Source organism: Pholis gunnellus (assembly GCF_910591455.1).
Source record: "Pholis gunnellus genome assembly, chromosome: 6".
NCBI classification, from domain to species: Eukaryota; Metazoa; Chordata; class Actinopteri; order Perciformes; family Pholidae; genus Pholis; species Pholis gunnellus.
This window is the reverse complement of record NC_136532.1, coordinates 23,716,792-23,735,637: the sequence shown is the minus strand read 5'-3', so window position 1 is coordinate 23,735,637 and position 18,846 is coordinate 23,716,792. Positions and strand designations below refer to the sequence as shown.

Sequence of the window (18,846 nt, the reverse complement as noted above, 5' to 3'; positions counted from 1 at the left end):
CTCTCTCTCTCTGTCTCTCACTCCTCTGGACTGAAACGTGCTCCGTCTCTCGCGAGTGTGACGCCTGATTCTGTGTGAGGCTGCCGACCGGGAGCGAGAATTAAAAAAAGGAGACGCTCCCGACTCCTCAACCCCGACCCCGTCCCCCCAAAAAAGCAGCAGATGTGACTGAAGAGGAGAGGCGGAGAGAAAGAAACTCAATCCACCACCCACCCCCCTCATCTGGGAGAACAATACCCAGCCTCCAGTTGGAGAGGGTCAGCTTTTGTCCCTCTCCCCACGCTGCCGCCGGAGAGCGGACAGACGCGCTGACACATTGACCCGATGCTGTGAGAGGAGAGGACGTTCGCAAGGCAGTTGCAGCGCGTCGCACAGTTTTGATTCAGTACTTGGACAGCTCCTGAGCGACAACGAGTGTGTGTGTTTTCCATGAGCGCGTAGACTCTTTTATTGTTTTTCTGGGGGGTTTTTTTGGAGACCAAGAACCACAGATGGAGCCCCAGTGCTCGCTCCAGCCGGGCCCCTGTGGCCCCCCACCACCACCGTCCCTGGGATCGCTGAGCATCGCCGGTGGCTTCCAGCGGCTGAAGGAGAAGCAGCTCTTTGAGAAGTTTTGGAAGGGGACTTTCAAGGCTGTGGCCACCCCGAGACCGGAGAGCGTCATCGTGGCCAGCATCACCGCCTGCAGGAGGGTGACCAAGTGAGTTCTCACCTCTCTCTGATCGCAGAACAAACACATCTTGTGTGTTTTTCTGTCCCCCATTTGAAATGTGATTTGACGTCCAGCCGCTTCAAAGAGTTGTCAAAGGTTACCGAGCTTTTGTGTTTTGAGCGAGTAACTCTCTGTTGCGACACATGTTTGTCTATACCAAACATCGGCAAGTGGTTGCGGAGTTATGGTCAAGAAGGACATTCTTCTAAATTTGATTGATGCCAGAAACACTAAACTCATCCTTCGTGTCAAATACAGTAGGCATCCTTGAAATCTTGCAAAGTCAGTCTAGCCCCAAAGTCCAAGCTTTTGATGATTTCAAAAGACATCTGGTTCGGTTTTAAAGTAATCACTGTAGATGTCTGGGTGGCACATAGCCGTTGTTTTAACAGCATTTCTGTGACTATGTTTAAACACTTTAGCTTTCACATTGACACCTTTACGTGCCATCTGACTCTGATAACTGAAAATGTGTCTTTGGTGGTGATTTATCACCAAACACCTCTTCGCTTTACGCTATGCAGTGGGACGCGTGTGACATACGGCCAAACACAGCTGTGTGACACTTTCCCCCTGTCAGAGGTCACATGGGAGCGTCTTCGTGCCGCTTGTCACCCTCTTTGCCCTCGTGTCATGGCTTTGCGCCAGTGTCTGTTGAACACGTCACGTGTTTGTTCCCCCACTTTCATCCCTCCGAATAAAGGTCGGCTGTAGCGCTTAGAGGGGGAGGAGGATGGATATCTGTTGCTCTTTTCTCCTCCTTGTCCCTTCTTGTTTTTGATCCCATCCTCTTCTCCCGTGTGCGTATCAACCATCATCTGCTGGCTCTGACAACTTTGTCCATTTGTGTCATGCACCGCTTGGCCCTGCTGTGCCTGTTTGTCAAACGCTGCACACAACGGTCGGCGATGACACCGCTTTGCCTTTGAGAAAAGGCGTGTAGCAGCACACGCGACGGATGTTCAAACAGGTAGAACATTGGCACAACCGCACGGGCGCGTACTTGCACATCAAATGATCTCGCTTGCTTGGGTGACCTTTGAATGGTTTTGACACCCACTATCAACTTTCCCTGATGTGAAATTAGCTATGTTAATGAGGATTAGAATGGCCCATTTCATCCTACATCGGCACAGGCAGCGCAACACACTGAACCAGATAATGTGCCTTTAATGGGCTCTAATACAGCAGGACCGTAACGCTGCACATGGCCTGGTTATAAAAGATTTTATTAGCTTGTGGGATATGACGAGAAAACAACGTTTTATAGGAAGAATATGACCAAATGTGCCTTTTTTTCCCTCCTGTTTAGCGATCTAACCAACGCTGCCCTAATTTTTCTGTCGGTCAACAGACGATAGATTAAAATCTATTTGGGGAAACCGGCAAAAAAAGAGTAAATAAACCTACAAAAAAAATGTGGCTCGCTGCCATGAAGTGAGCAGCCTTTTTCTTTTTTTTTTTTTTAAATAGCCGGAGACTCTGGAGCGGGGCCCAGCTGTCTCTTCAGCTTTAGCATCTGTAGGAAGGAAGCTCTCCTCAAGTGGCTTTGCTCCTCCACCGTGACGCCGATGGCAGCGTGGCAGGGGCCAGGGCGACACCGGACGTCCCCAGAGGGCAGACATAATGTCCCTAATTCGCCCCGGGTCTGCCTGTCAAAGGCGACAGCGGCGTCTTTGGCTCCCGTCGTTCCACCGTTCCTCTCTGGCCCCCTTGGCTCTGTGTGAATATTTGCAGGAGGGTGAAATGCAGAGGTTCTTTTGGATGACACGGATTGTAAATATTGAGTAAAACACAACAAACACCCAGAGAATGTGAACGCAGGAGGAAACTCGGGCATCACCCTCCACCCCCCACCCCCCTCTCCCTCCCGGTAGCGCTGTTGATTTTGATTTTGCATGAGCGAGGAGTAACTGGGGAATGCTTCGACCATCAGAATGCATGGCCTCAGGCCTCGCTCCTCTGCCACCTTCTCTCCAAGAGGAGGCATCATTATTCATCGTGGATAACTGAGGGGTGATGAACAATTCCAGTGAAAGTGAGAGGGCATCATGTACAACAAGCAGAGGGGGGAGAGAGAAGAGAGGAGACAGAGGGGAGAGGTTTCATGTTCAATCAGCACAGGTCTCTTTTTCTGTTCGTGCCGTCCTCCCTCTTCCTCTCTGCTTCCTTCTCTCTCTCTCTCTCTCTCTCTTTACCACTGAAACAAAAAAAAAAGAAATGCTGGAAGGGCCCGTTAGCCACAGAGGAGTAATTAGAGTTTGTTGTTCTCTCTCTGTCCACCCCCTCTCTGTCCTCCCTGTCTCCTCCTCTTGGGGCCAGTCGCACGGTGGAGGGGAGGAGTTCACTCTCTCTGTGCAGCGGGGTGGGGCTCTGCTCCAAACCATTATGACCCTGCAAGCTGTTTTGTTCATGGGGGGGCTTCTCATTAAATATGCAGCCTGGCTAACTTAGAGTTGTGTGTGTGTGTGTGTGTTTGTGTGCGTGTATTTGTTTGTTTGTATGTTTGTGTGCATTCATGTGCATCTGTACTGGAGATGTTTTCCAGCAATTGCAAGGATTTGAAATGAGGGTGTAAGCTTGTGTGTGTGTGTGTGTGTGTGTGTGTGTGTGTGTGTGTGTGTGTGTGTGTGTGTGTGTGTGTGTGTGTGTGTGTGTGTGTGTGTGTGTGTGTGTGTGTGTGTGTGTGTGTGTGTGTGTGTGTGTGTGTGTGCGCGCGCGCGCGCGCGTGTGTGTGTGCGTGCGCGTGTGTGTGGCTGCCATGTTAGTGGGGTCTTGTCCAACTCTGTGGCAGATGGCAGGCTACAGAGAATGAAGTGTAAAGGAGGGGGGGAAAGTGTGTGTGTGTGTGTATATGTGTGTGTGTGTGTGTGTGTGTGTGTGTGTTGGGGGTTTCAGGCCTCTTACCTCAGCAGATGCTGGTTTAACGAGGAGGAGAGGGGAAGGGTTTGGAGGGGCTTGTACATTGACAGCCCCGGTGGGAATATTCAGCGGGGTGGACAAAATAACAGAAACACCTTAGAACAGAATGCAATTCAACTGCAGCCTGGAAACTGGACATGAAGTCACATCCACACTTCTTTGAAATGATCCCTATCAAAAATGAATCATTAGAAGAGTACATACCGCAGAGCCGAATTAGTAATTATTGCTAGTAATAATAATGATATTTATGTAGCATTTGTCTAAACAGAGATAACAGTAAAAAAATAAACTACAGAGTAAACAGTAACAATGCAAAATTAATCAGATTACAAGAAGAATTTCATAGTTTAACACAAAATACATCAGCATCACAATGAAGAGCAAAGAAAAATACGACCAAAAGAGAATCCAGACACATACTACAGAAAGAAAAAAACGGCTATCTGATAAAAGTGAGTTATTAGACGTGACGTAAAAGACGCTACAGAGTTGAGTCTGAAATACTGAGGCAGGGAGTTCCAAAGGTGAGGGTCACGGACTAAAAAAGGCCCGGTCACCTCTGGGAATAAAGCTAGTGGGTGGAACAAATGGGGGACTGTGGCCTGAGGATCTCAGTGGCTCATAAAGGATTTACATATCAACAATAACTAGGGGCCTGACCATGCCTTCGAAAATCCTTAAAATTGTCAAAACCAGTTCTTGAAGTCAATTCTAAGACCCACTGGAGGCAAACGAATGGCCTGCTTAAAAATACAGGCATGCATTACTTTCTAAGATCTGTGGTGGTGAGAAATGATGACAATTGTTCACGGAATATCTGTTTTGATTATAAATACATTTGAAAGCAACTGAGAGGACTTGAAATAGGCCTGAAGCTATTTAAAACCAAAGGGTCAAGGGTGGACTTTTTTGTTTTGGACAATTGCGTGTTTAAAATTAGATTTTTGAAACCTAAGAAATCTAGAGAGAGGGAAGAGGATGTCATTGAGGCTTGGTTGTCTATTTTTCAGGGTTGACAGACCGATTGGTGTAGATTTCACATTCACGTGATGGTCGGGGGGGGGGGGGGGGGGGGGGGGGGGGGGATTGAAGAGCTCCTCACATTTTGCTGTGATGACTTCAGGAGGAGGACCGATCACTGAGTCAATGGTCTGAAATACTATCCTGGCTGGATTGTGGCTTTCAGAGGCAATCAGCTGTGAATAATATGTATTCTCTGCGTGTTTCACACAAGATTGCAAGATTCCCAAATTCTTTCTGCTTTCTCCTAATGTCCCTAAAGTGGTCATTTAGCTAAGCAGTGGGTTTGTGTTGTAATGTCTTTTCTTTAAAAGGTGCAGTTTTATCTTAAAAGACTGCAGCATATGCTATTGAAACCATCGCATTATATAAAATGATGTAAGTCAGGTTTATTACAGCTTCGGCGTTATTTTCCTAACTTTGAATCTTTGAATACAGCTTTAGTACAGGTTGAAGCTTTAGACAGGTTGAAAACGTTTTTGGTAAAAGTTAATGTTACGTGACTTACTGCTGCTCTGTTACAGCTTCGATCTGCACGAAACATGCCTGATTGAAACGACATAGGAGATAAGATAAGAAATGAACTACGATTCCCATGATGCATTTCTGTAACAAACATCCAGTCACCAATCCCAAAGACTTGATTACCGTATACGTGCACTGCTAATTTGTTTTTTGTGAAAACTGACAATATAATCTGCAGCTTAAATTAATTCACCTATTAATTTTGGGTCAACTTTGGATACATTTTGCATCTGTTGCGCCATGTTTTGCGACCGCTGAGGCTCATGGGTATTGTAGTATTTAGCACTTTGCATAACAAAGTGTCCCCAATTGCAAAGGAAAACTGTGCGCACGACTAAAGCAAGTACGGTCGGTCAGAGTTGCACTTGTAAACTGAGATGAATGGAAAGTTTAGGTAGCAATTTTACATTTAGTCTGTTTTTTTTTCCCTTTAAAATAAGTTTCGCCAACATGGGGACTTTGTGTGACTGTCTGACCAGAATCAGAATTGATGAGAACTTATTACAGCGATGTTGCCGGATGTTTCCGTGTTGGAAATAAACAAGAATGTTTTTGTGGTTGTTGTGTAAACGATTTGTCCTGGGTTTGTATTTCCACGTTGGCCGCCTCTGGTGTCCCGCTGGATATCATCCACACATACACACAAACACAAACATAAAAATGTTCTGAGAGTCGGAATAAATGAATAGAGAATATAGAGTCTCAAAAACCTCAAGGAGCAGCTGTGAGAATGATCTCGTGACGGACAAGGTTCGTCTGCCGTTGCACATCTCTCTGAATGCACTTCTGCTCTCCTCGTCGCCGAGTGTCTCTTTTCCCCGACTTCCCTCCCTCTCCTCACATCAGTATCTCTCTGCTTCCTTCTCTCGGTATTCTTTTCAGTGTGCGTGAACTCGCCCTCGCTGTGTCTGTGTCATATTACTCGGAGCACACAGGACGCGGCTGCTGAGGCATGCTGACAAGGGAGCAGGAGATGATGCCGGCTCCCCGGGCAGCGATCCGACTTATCGCCGCAATGGATTCACATTCGGTATTGATTCCCGTGTAGCAAATCCAAATCAAACCAGAGTCTGTGGCTTAACGCTCGAAAACATCCTTCCAGTGTGTTTTACAGCAGGATGCATTTTGTTATGTCACAGAAAAAGCAGTTGTAACGCAGATGCTAATTGGGGGGAGTTGATGTGTATTTGACATTGATTTCTGCACAACTAATCCATTTAAATCGAGTCAGTGCATCGCGGTTGACACCTGGTGCACCGTCACAGCATGCAGTTGTGCGTTAAGGGGCATGCGGCGTCGTGCCCCCACCCCCTGGCACCTCTCCTCAGGTAATCACTGTTGGCTCTGTCAGCACTGCTGCCTCGTAGGTGTTTACATTTTCAGCGCCGTTAGCACCTTTAGCCGCGAGCCCCCCCAGCCTCCGTAGTCGCCATGTTGAGAGCTGTGTGGAGGCAAGAGATTGTTAAAAGGTGCTCGATTCGAAATTCAGAGCATCTGAGTTCAGGGTTTTACTAGGAAAAGAGAAAAAACAAATGCAAACACAAAATCAGATATGAATACATTAGAAAACACGTCGCCAATAGAGAGACTTCAGGAGGAGTCATTTGTTTTTATTTTCTTGTTGCCGCATTCTGCACAACGTGTGAATTGTTTTCTGACTGATGTCTGTTCGGAAACCATTACAGTAACAGAAAATGAAAGTATGTTTGATGGATTTAAGTTTCTCTGAAGTTCTGAGATGAACTGATTCCGGCGATATTACTATTCCTATTCCGAAGTGAGGCTGTGGCAGCAAAGCTACTGAGTGTATTGTGTTGAGCGAAGGTGCAATTCAGTGCTTTAGAATTTAACTTTTCATTTGCAAGAAGAAGATTGTGTTATTTCTTCTTTCACAAACTTGAATGGTGTTGCTTTAAAGGAGCACCAATGCGTTTTATCACATAGGCTTAAAGGCCCAAACATACTGAAAGCGTCTGGCAACTCGTGTTGAATTACACCTTTTGTTTTAAATGGTTGAACGCGCACCAAAAGCATCAACTGCTTCGACATCTTTACTCTGACCTTTTTTCAATTTTGGAGCATCAATATTTAGCAATAATGAGCATTTATATTTTTGAACCAGGATCTTCATTATTTAGATCAAGTTAAAAGATTAAGGGGTAACTGTAATATACTAAAACATTGCCTACATAGCGACCTTCTGCCAATATACTGGTGTCGGCGTTTCCAAATCGGAGGCCTGCAGCGCGTCGTTACAGCGCGTTGCTTTCAGTGCATCTTGGCCTTAGTAAGTAAAAGAAGAAAATCTTTTTCTATCCGTCACTTTTAACTCTCCAGACAGGCTCTCATAAATAATTTTAGCTGTTTTTAGTGGAATTAAAGTGATGTTCTCATGTTCTTGATGGTGAAGGCAGCCTGCAGAGGCGAGCCAGTCGGATTACTTTTGTACCTTTCCAATTGCCAACACTGCGAACATTCATATTTCTTTTTACCTGGAGGGTACCGAGCCCTTCCAAGTACTGCTGCAGTTTGGCAGCAGCGAACAATATAAAGTTCTCTTCTTTGTGATCTGATTTCATCTTCGTGTAAAAGTTGATAATTCAGTCTTTTAAAGTTCAGTTTGACATTTCCAAATTCAACTTGTCTCTGCGTGGCTCATAATGGTGCTGTTACAAATTACTTTTATCTCTAATGACACTCCCATTGATTCTGGGAGACAATGTGCTGAGTGCTAACTTGTAATAGATGTTTGATGCACCCAAAGCATGATGGGAAAGAAAAAGCCAGTCTCTGTGAATTGGGAGCTCAAAAGGGTCTTTGATATTTTTTTATCCAACCGATCTCTTTCTTTTTTATTCTCATACACACACTTGGTGTGCTTGGTTGGGTTTTGCATCAGAGGATGAATCGACTCTGAATCCCTCTGTGTACACACACACACACACACACACACACACACACACACACACATAAATATGTGCATTCTTTTGACTGTATCCAGTTGTTGACTGCATTTAGACCCCTAAAGGCATCAACATACTAGCAATGAAGAGAAGCATGCCTGAGTAGAATCAACGCGTGAACTCATACAAATCTGTGTCTGTCGTTGCAGTCTTTTCAGCCTAGTCACGAGGAAAGAAATGCTCGTTGTACAGTATATCAGTATATTGTACGTTTCTGCGAACCACGGATACGTTGAAAGTTTTTGCATTCAGTCAGAGCAAGTGACGTAGTATTTAGAGCGACTGTTATTAACAGTTACTTGGCAATATAATGAGTATAACAAGCGAGAAAGTCCTCTAAGGGCACCAGAAGGGGGATGGGTCAAACAAACAGTGAACTTTCACCCAGGAGACCGCAGTCCGTGTCCCGCTTCAAACCAAAAGTAAATGTTGATTTTATGTTTGTTACGTCGCCTTGTTTTGCTTGTTATGTAAGGTTACTTAAAAAGGTCCGCTAAGGCCGGTTAATATTTATCTACGCTAAAGCTACATTACTTTTTTATCATTGTTACATCGGTTGTTTACTTTACAATGTTGTGTTATTATTGAACCCTGATGTTTTTCTCTCACTATAACCAAGTATAGTTGCCTAAACTTAACCAATCGTTTCACAACCTTCAATTAAAAGCAAGATGTTGTGAAGAATTGATAATTAAACTTTAGAGCTGAAACAAAAGCAATTGACTAAAAAGTGAATATAGACACTTTGTCACGAGAGAGAACATCTGATATCGATTCTGCAAAGATTGTGGCACATGTTTAATCCTCAGACATGCATGTCGGTCTTTATAAGCCTGCCATGTGTTCATCTTTGTTTTGGCAGCAAGCATACAGTCGCCTTAACCTGAACCTTAACTTTCATCAAAGTACAATCAATTACAATAACCATAATACCTACAAACCTCGAAGGAAGTGAAGACTTCACTTTGGAGGATTTTACTCTTATGTCTCCTCTTGGGACAATATTTTCAAATACAACAGGACGCATGTGCACAAACTGCTTGCATGTGCAGGTACCTACAGTAACACATATGGGCATGCACATACAGTCCATATGGAGACTGACACACATAGCGCCCTAGGGGGGGTTCAACATGATAATTCCTCAGCAGCAGCAGCATTTTCGAAGATGAAAGCAAAGAGCTGAGAGTTAACCCTTTCCTCGAAACATCGGCTCAAAGCTGCTGTGAAATTTCCCCTCCGGCATCACAGCTCTCCACCTCAGTGAGGAAAATACCACACACTGCCTTCCTCCTGCGGCAATTTCCATGTGTATCATTTTCATGCAGTCCAGAAACCTTTTACTAGTTTTTTTTTGGGCGGGGGACTTGATGGCAATCTGACATTTTCGACATCAGCTAGCACCCCTGACCCCTTTCTTTTAGCGAAATAATGTTAGAATAAAAATAACCCCCACTGTACCAGCGCCTTTTTAAAGTTTTTCTGTGGTACAATACGTTTTAATTGTGTGCTGAGGTATTTTACACGATAGAATTAGTTTACTATACTAAAGGAAGACATCTACATGACGTGACGTAACATTTTATCCGTGATCCATGCGGATCCCCTCCCTCACGGTTCGGCACGCATGTGAACCTGAGCATTAATTACACAGTTTAACCATCATAGTGTGAAATAAAGTTCCATTATCGGCAGATATTCGGTTCAGATATTCAGGTTATAACATCATCATGAGGTGTTGATGATGGTGACTGCATACATCATTGTAGGTCAACATCTAACCGTGCATCATATTTTAAAAGCTCGTCGTGTGTTTTGCATGTAACACACCAAATGTGAAGTGTAAATAGAGAATAATACAACACACATAATACACAATGTCAGCGCTTCTAAACTGTACTAAAGTAGTTAAGTAAGTCCACCTTCAAATGCGTTGACACTAAGTCAACAGAATTTATTTTATTAAAGCGGTGTGCAAAGATGTAGATGTTCAATCAGCGTCAGTAAAACGTAAGGCAGGGATGTAATCTGTCGTGCTGTAAAGAGAAATGTTCTGCTCCAAAGGCATAGAGCGGTGAAACGATTGACTTTGAGCTTGTTGTTTTTACGCCTGAATTACTTTAATTCCATAATCATAACGGAGGGTAAAAACATAATTGTCCCTGTTTGAAAGTTACTGTCTTTTTCATTGAAATGTTAACTGTTCAAGTATACGAATCTAGAGTAAACTACAGCAGGGTGGATCTGTTTCTGCACCTGGTTGCCCTTACGTTATGATAAAACCGAGTGCACTGACATTTAAAAAGACTCATGACATTTAAAATTATTAACATAATACATTGTGTATGCTTGTTCACATGGTGTGTGTGTGTGTGTGTGCGTGGGTGCTTCTCATTTTGGGAGTTCAGTGCAGACAAGATTAAATATAACAGATCGAGACACAAAGGTGGGGAATCGTTATTAATGTGTAAAACATCTCTGAAATGTAAAACCACAGATTTCTTTGTGTAGAAAGTGAAACATGTTCTCAGCAGTTTGGTGGACGCAGACTTTCGTCTTTCAAACCTTATTAGTGGTTTCTTATGAGCTTTGACCCCTTAATGTTCTGGCTGCTCGACTTTATTTGGGCATGTGAGTAACACACGCAGACAGATGTTTCCTCAAATACTTCACTTGAATTTCAGTTTTTGCATCCTGTGGCTGCTCATGCTTACTCAACCTGGTTCAAATGCTTCAAAAGACGATATTGTGGACTTTTTTTGACATTCAGTACATTTTCTCTTTTTTTAACGCTGATGTTTTTGAGCTGCTAGTTTTTCTGGCAACAGTCCCTTTATTTATTTATATATATATATACACACAATAATCAAATTGTCACATCTACCATTTTCTAGATATGAGGAGATATTTGATCCTAAATACAATCACCTATAAAATGTCAACGTCTTACTTTGTACAAATGGTACAAACCACTCGTACAAACGTTTACTCGTAAACTGCTCAGAGCGTGTTCCATGTCGAACAGAAAAAAAGGCATTGCACGTGGTTGACATCAATGTAGACTCCCTGTTATATAATCCACTTCTACTCTCTATAGTGGAGCTTTATGTAATTGGCTTCTGTATTTTGTGGAAGAAACAGGGTGAAGGAGAGAAAATCAAAATAACAGCAGTGCAAAGTATGGCTGTAATAACTGTGTGATAGAAAAAGAAGAAGGAAGGAAATGAGAGGCGAGACTCTGTGAGTGACATTTTAAGATTGTCCATTTCAGGACACTGGAGCAGCCAAGGTTATTACACTTTATTCAATATCATATTGCAACCCATGAATAGAAATCCTTTTTTGAGTCTTGGCCAAAGGGAATTGAATTATATGCAGGCTCATATACAGCATTGAATAAACTCATAATAGACGATGACAGAGAAGGTGAAACATCCCTTTTGTCCCCTCAACTGGCTCGACATGAAGTGGACAGCAGTAAATCTCTCAGACGGTGAGAGATGACCTCTTCCTTTAAGCGATTCATTACCAGCGAGTGGTGGCTGAGAGAGGGACGGCTCGCTCGTTAGGATCTATTAGATCTTCACAAACTGGGGGAAATCCCCGGAAATGAAAAAGATATGACCCAACTTTCAACTTTTAACGGCTCGTCATCTGGCCTGCAGCGAAGAGGCCCCACCAGCCAAGGAATGTCCGCTTCTGAATGTAAAATGTGCAAACGCACTGCTCGTCTTCAACCGCCAGCAGCTCATTTATAAAGTCTATTCACATAAATTGCCGAAGAGTTCGATTTAACAGAAGAAAAAAATCTGCATGTCATAGTTCACCAAAGTTGAATTTGACCCAACACATTAGTTTTTGGTACTTGGCCATAACAAGTGGATCTACTGAATGCAGCATTTCCATTAAATTGACTTGCTGGAAAAGCTCGAGCCGTTGTTTTTTTTCCCATCTGTTTTGTAACACCCAGAGAAACCCGTCTTGTCATTTCTGATTGTGTTTGTGCCTTTGACACGCAGTTTGTGCCGTAAATGCTCAATTATTTACACCTCCTTACATACAGCATACAATAAACATACACTTCTGCGTGAGGAACTCCCGAGTTTGTAAGAGCCAAAGCATAAAGCATATAATGCGACAGGCTTTTGAATCTACAGCGACAGGAAAAAGTCATACTCATAATAAGATCAGCGGTGCTTTGGGGGGGATAGACAGATAGTTATTGCCACATCCAACTGGAATATGCCACGAGGATGCGCAATCACTCATAATGACAGGAGGCTGAAACCCCTCTCAGTCTCAGTCAGGCAAAGGCCTCATTAAATATGCATACACCCCAGAGTCGGCATATTGGAAAAACTGAAAAATCCTACATAATAGGCTGAAGCCGTTTTCCCCCTGGCTGCAAATTTACCTCCAGAGTCAAAAAACAGTCCCAGGAACATCTACGATAGCTCAACACACACACACACACACACACACACACACACTAACACACACAGAGGACATTCAGACAATCAGCCTGGTTGGTCTCAGTGTTTTTTCTTTTTTTTTGCCAAGTATGCTACTTCTTTGTAACTGGACCCCTGAAGCAGTTATACTATTCATTATTAAAATGCAAACCTATCAAAGTCAACTCCTCATCGCTTAAATTAAATCATTTCAAGGCTGACTGGCTCCCACGTCTCGGGCCTCCTCCTCCATTTTTCATTTTCGCTTCTTGCCCATCCTCATTTTCAGGAAGACGTCCTGACATTCATGTGAAATTGCCGCCATTTGCATAACTGATGCGGGGGTAAGGGTGCAAACTGTGGCGGTGTTGATGTCACGAATGCAATCGGAGATGGGAGCGGAGGATTTTAATTGGCCCGCAGCGTCACTCCCTTCCTTCTGCCGTCGCTTTCACCTCTGCCGTCGCTTCTTGACACGTAATGTCACGCAATGACAAACGATTCCGAAACTATGAAATTCTAAACTTGGGCTGCTTCGTCGAGAGTTTTTAGCTGCATTGGCCCTTTTTTTAATCAATGAAAGGTAACAATTTAAACAGTCGCAAAATGTCTGCATTAAGAATTTATGACACTAAACCTCTTATGATTCTAGTTAAGTAGTCCTAACACTTAGGCCTCATTATGTTGTTATTCCTGTTTTCAATATTCAGTCATAAATAATGAATCCATGTTGCCTTGTGCTTAATAGTAAATAAGCATAGAAATATACCCAGCGGCCAGGATTCATGCTCTTTTTTTAAAGCGATAATATAACTTTTACTGCCTTTTAGCTGTAAAATGACTATATTACATCTGAGGGGTTGACAGGGTTGTTGATCAATACCAGTGCCTCCCCATTGTAAGACACTCTCAGCATATAACAACTCATTAGTGCAGTTATAGTCGCTCTGGGGAATACTTTAATTCAACAAGGACACACAGTGTCACAGACAGTGAAGCACCCTTCAGAGTTTAGTATTATCAAAGATACATGTTATGTGAATGATCCTGGTTCAGTCCGTTGAGTTATTGACTTGTTTTTTACAAAGCGGAGCTGGATTATGTTAACATTTCTGGAGCCTTGAAGTTAAACATTAACAACGTTGGCTTTTATTCTTTGGTTAAGAGCTCTGTTAAGCTCAGCATGAAAAATAATGACTTGGAATAGGAATGAAATGTGAAAACACGATGCGACAGCAAAGTAACAGGGCCGTGATGAGCTGAGAAGAAATGAATCATGACCTAAAAAGACGGAAAGATAATTTCACTCCTGTTTTACTCTCTGATCGGCTAACTAAGCGAGCGAGTTATAGAGTGTGAGAAGTAATATATTAATGAATTTGTGAGTTATTTATTTTTGTCTGTGGAGTGCTGTGGATCCAAAGGCTAGGTCAAAATATAACGGTAACATCCAATAAATTCATGGCCTTGGAGGTGGATTTGCACAGTTAACTGTGAGAGTGAGAGTAAAGATTAAACACACAGAAAACTATCGTGTGTTGTTCAATTTACATTCGTTTAACCTCCTCTGTTGGAGTACAGACTGCTCCACAGAAGAGGATTGGTTTTCATACAGTTATGAGACGACAGGAGTCAAGCTAATGAGCTTGCTAACTGACAGCAAGCTAGCTGTTAGCAATCGAGCTAGCTTGGAGGTAAAGTTAGGCTTTAACAGAGTGTGACGAGGTAAATTTACCAAATTTTCCGAAACATCGCCTGTGAAATATTTACACATTAAGTGTGACACATTACTTCATTAGCAGTAAGTGGAAAAAGGAAAACATAGCTTGAATTTCAGCTTTTAGCTCCATTTTTCACCTACATGTGCACAGCTGCCCAAGAGAGCTTCCACCCAAACTTCAGAGGCGCACACTCCCTAATGCCACATCAGATGAACATAAATCAAAAGCAACAAGCCGATTCTGAGCAGTGGAAGGTCAACATCAAGGTCAACGTCAAGGTCAGCGAGTGACAGCGTAGCCGGTCGAGAGCTGTACTCAGAGGGCACAGACTGTTGTTCAAAGGCTCATCTTTCCAGTGTGCTACTTCCGAGTGTGAGCGTTATTCCCAGTGACATTCCAGTAGCCGGCACATCCCAGTGAGAACTGATTAGGACGAATGGAGCTGACAGGTTGGTCGCTGTTCTCGGAGTGAGAGGGACACGCTAGGAAGTGGAGTAAAAATCTCCTTTTCTGTCAGGCCAAATTACACGGCGAGGATACAGGAGATATGATCCTTTCAGCAAAGTTGGATCGCCTCTTTTAAACTATTTGATTGTACTGTTTTTTTTCTTGACATAAAAAATGGAGAATTTCTGAGCCATCGCTACCTTACGACAACCCTAAATGACAACCAACAAAACATATTTGCGTCTCTTTATCATTGATCAGTGGATGATCGCTCAAATTACACTGACTTCAGCAAAGTCTACCATGCAATTTCATATTTGCATACGACAGAAAATCATTAAAGACGGTTATCATTTTTTCCCCAACATCAGCACACTGCCCCAAAAAGCACATGATTGGTGTTTCTGTTGCATCGGTGTCTGGAAATGGCTCATTTCTTTCCTTAACTACGTGAAGCAACAGCCTTGGGGGCTGCTCAGTCATCAGACGAGGGTTGGGCCGTATTAAAATTCCCCTACTGACTGATATTGTTTTAAGATAAAGGACAGTATACACAATTATTGTCCAAACGACGCATATAGATATCTATGGACCCAACGTTCCTGCTGGACTTCAGGCTACATGGGTTATTATTAGGACTTTACGAATAGTTTGAGGCTTCGAAGCTTCATTCATGATGTTGACATTTAAATTTAAAAAAGATTTAAAAAAAAGATCCAGTCCAAAAGTCAACATTTATTGAAATAATATATGTAATCCTTTCCAAGGAAATTCACCTGATATTTCCACTAGCACCACATTAGATTACATTTGTGGTTTTGTGCGAAATGTCTGAACAATCATTTACCGGATTGTCATGAAATTTGGTACAGACGTTCATTTCCCATGTCTTTCTGTTACTGCTCTGGGATTTCAACGTCTTGAGACCATGTGGGAGATAAGTACCTAATTCTGGTGTAACATGTTGTCTTGTTTGTCTTGTAGACCCTGAATTAATCAATGATTCTATTAAGTTGTGTGCCATCAGCGAGGTTAGTCCTCCGCAATGCAAGTTTAATTAACTTCTCAGCCTTTAAAGTCAGCCTTATTCATCATCGTGGAGAGGTGATCTGTTATATATTCAGTGCCGGTAATTCATCAGCTATAGGCAGCCTTCATGATCACATGGAGTCATACATCTGTGAAATGCTTCTATTGCTCTGTGCTTTGATTCACCGCAAATCCCCCAGTTTACAAAAAAGAAAAAGGCCCTTCAAAGGGAATTTGTGCAACATTGAGATGAAATCTACTTTACAATACGGCTTCATCGCCTTGCCTGGTGGGGTGGAAATTTGTCTTTGACCATACCTTGACAGTAAACCATTAGAAACTGAGACATCCACCAGCCTCAGAAGGATGCTTTATAAAGATACGGGCACTGCATGTGCCGTTTAATTTGTCCACTAATTAAATTTATCTTGCAGGGATCGGGGTGATCTGGGGATATTCTACCTAATTATAAGAAATATAATGAATGTCTCTGGCATACGAGCACATTTCAGTGGCTTCCTATCACTTCCTTTTTCTCCCAGTTTTGCATCAGTGAAAGATTGGGTTATCGCGCTCGCCTTGATTCATTTGGAAAAACATGAAAGCCTCTCTGGTAGCCACATAATTAAACGGGTATTTTGGGGCATTCAATTTAAACATGGGCTCAGCTGTGCCCTTGCAGGATAAGTAGAATTGCTTTGTCTCAGCACTCTTTTTGACTCCGAAGACAGTTTAGGGAACTCTAGTCGCAATAAAACACCAGATCTGACTCCCAACAGGAGGCTCCGAATTAATGATTTTCCTTTGATCCAACCAGGGTGATGCACAAGTGCCTTTTGTCCTCATCTAAATGAGTTCCTACTTCTGTGGAAGACTGCTAAATTATTAAGGCTGCGTCAGAGGTTTGACTTTCTGATTTTTCTTCTCTCCTATTGCGCCGAGGGAACCTTTTGGCAAAGAATCCACAGATTTCAAACACAAAGAATCTGAACCAGGTTTGCAATTATCATGATGCCTCATAGACTGAAGCTGCAGAACATCTGCCTAATCTAATCAACCTCCACATTAACCTACATTGTCTATATTTGGATATTATTTCAGGACTTGCTGCAGCAGAATACAGCACACTGCATTATATCATGCGGTGGACATTGAGCTGCCGGCTACAATTTAACTGCAGGACGCCCTCACGCTGGTTTGATATATTCAGCCGAGGTGGGGGGAGCGTCGGCCTATCAAGCGATGATTTGCGTAAACAAATAGATCCTGACTGGTGGCATAATCCCTCTCATGATGGCCAAAGGGCAAACTTAATGCACTGAGATATCAACGTCAAAGTCAAAGAGCAGAATAGTCTATTTGGGATCTTCTGCATATTTGCCTCGTTATTCAACCTGATGAAAAATGCTTTTGAAATGCTGCGCTTTTAAACTACAGGTTTTGCACATGAATCAAAACCAGTGTGTGTGTGTGTGTGTGTGTGTTGATAAGGAAGCATTTCTTTTAAACTCACTCTGCATGATAAGTATCCAGCAGCCGAGGTGCAGTAATGCGTCTTAACGCTTTGGATGTCGGCGAGGAAGAGAGTCGGCTTGTTGACTCTCCTCTCCTCCTCTTCAAGGAAACCTCTCAGCGCCTCGAGTGATTGACATATTTACTCCTAAAGTCCTCCACCGTCCCTCCCTCCATCTGTCACTGCCCTTAACGACACCTCATCCTGCTGAGAATGGCCCGAGAGAGGCGGGAGATTAGGGGCCAATATGGTATTGGAAAGCGGGAATAATCTCACAGAACATAAACTGTGAGGTGAGAGAACAGTCCTCCAGCCTGACTGACAGACCTGCCGCACTCATTGACTGACAGCTCCCAAGGTTAGGGTGCGTCAGATTGGAAGAGTCGAGTTTAAAAGCCAGTTAGCGACGTAGCGTCTTACCCCTCGGGTCATCCTTGCGGCTGACCGCCTGGGCTATCAGCTCTAATCCGGGCCTAAAGCCTCGTTCCCCATCTCACAGGACCAATATTGCTCTGGGACGTGAGATGGTTTTGCAATCATTTCAAAGAGTTATGGTGATTTTAAATCTGTTTCAAATCTACCACTTATATCATTTGTAAAGTTAGAGTTTGGGGGCAAATTTGCTTTATGTTTATGCTTATGGAGCAGGTGTATTGATAAAGTATTTGCTTTTTACTCGCAAAGGTTTTATTGCAAAGAAGGTTCTGCAGTGTGGTAAAGCCGGGTTTTAGGGAAGAGAAAGATCCTCTTGGTTAAACATTTGAAAAAGTACGAAACAGCTTCTTTGCTTTATTGACATTTAACTGAAACCACAATCTTTTTTTCAAGTGCTGTTGTTGCCTCAACCTAACCAGCACTTTCCAGACCCACCACCATCTTACGACTTAACATTTCTTTAACTGATTTTTTTTTTTGCCACAGAGCATAATCCTGGCTTCACCTCAAAACTATGCACTCAGATTGCTGTTGCTGTCTGCCACAGCCTGCTCTCTTAAATGTCATTAAGGTGAGAAACCCAGTTTCTGTAATCGCAATAATGGATTAGAAAAGCCTCGTTAACACAGCAAGATATCTGATGGATAAACCGGATTTCTTAGCAATGAATTCAAGTGGGTTTGTAACGGGGATTTTACAAGAGCGCACGATCATCGCGTGGACTGTGAAACGATGTGACAGCAGTACGGTGAGATGATGGGAAACCTCATTAGAGCAGCACATCCCTCTACCCAAAATAATTACATCTAAAATTACAACTGACACCGAAGTAGAAATCGGTGTCTTTACAGTTTCCACAGCAAAAACAATGGATTTTCACGCAAGGAAAAAACGTTTTCTTTCATTATATGAGACGAATTATGGTCCTCCAAAAAATAACACACAATAAAACATAAAATATGCTAGTCTTGGTTCAAAATATGGTCATGTGAAGGGTATAAATCTTGATAGTAGTAATGACTTATTTTTGTCCATTTTCCAAAATGAATGCACATAATGAAGAATAAATAACAATAAGGCATTCAATTAAATAAAATAAACCCAA

General features: G+C 42.8%; 1 protein-coding gene across 1 annotated transcript in view; it reads left to right on the top strand.

The window, feature by feature from the left end:
• Positions 1–491: 491 nt before the first annotated feature.
• Positions 492–18,846, top strand: part of srrm4 (serine/arginine repetitive matrix 4) — a gene marked incomplete at both ends in the record, with an annotated part of 55,089 nt that continues 36,734 nt past the window's right edge. Inside the window, one exon of the mRNA XM_079160802.1 lies at positions 492–700. Within this exon, the coding sequence (XP_079016928.1) occupies positions 492–700 (209 nt within the window). The remainder of the gene's footprint in view (positions 701–18,846) is intronic.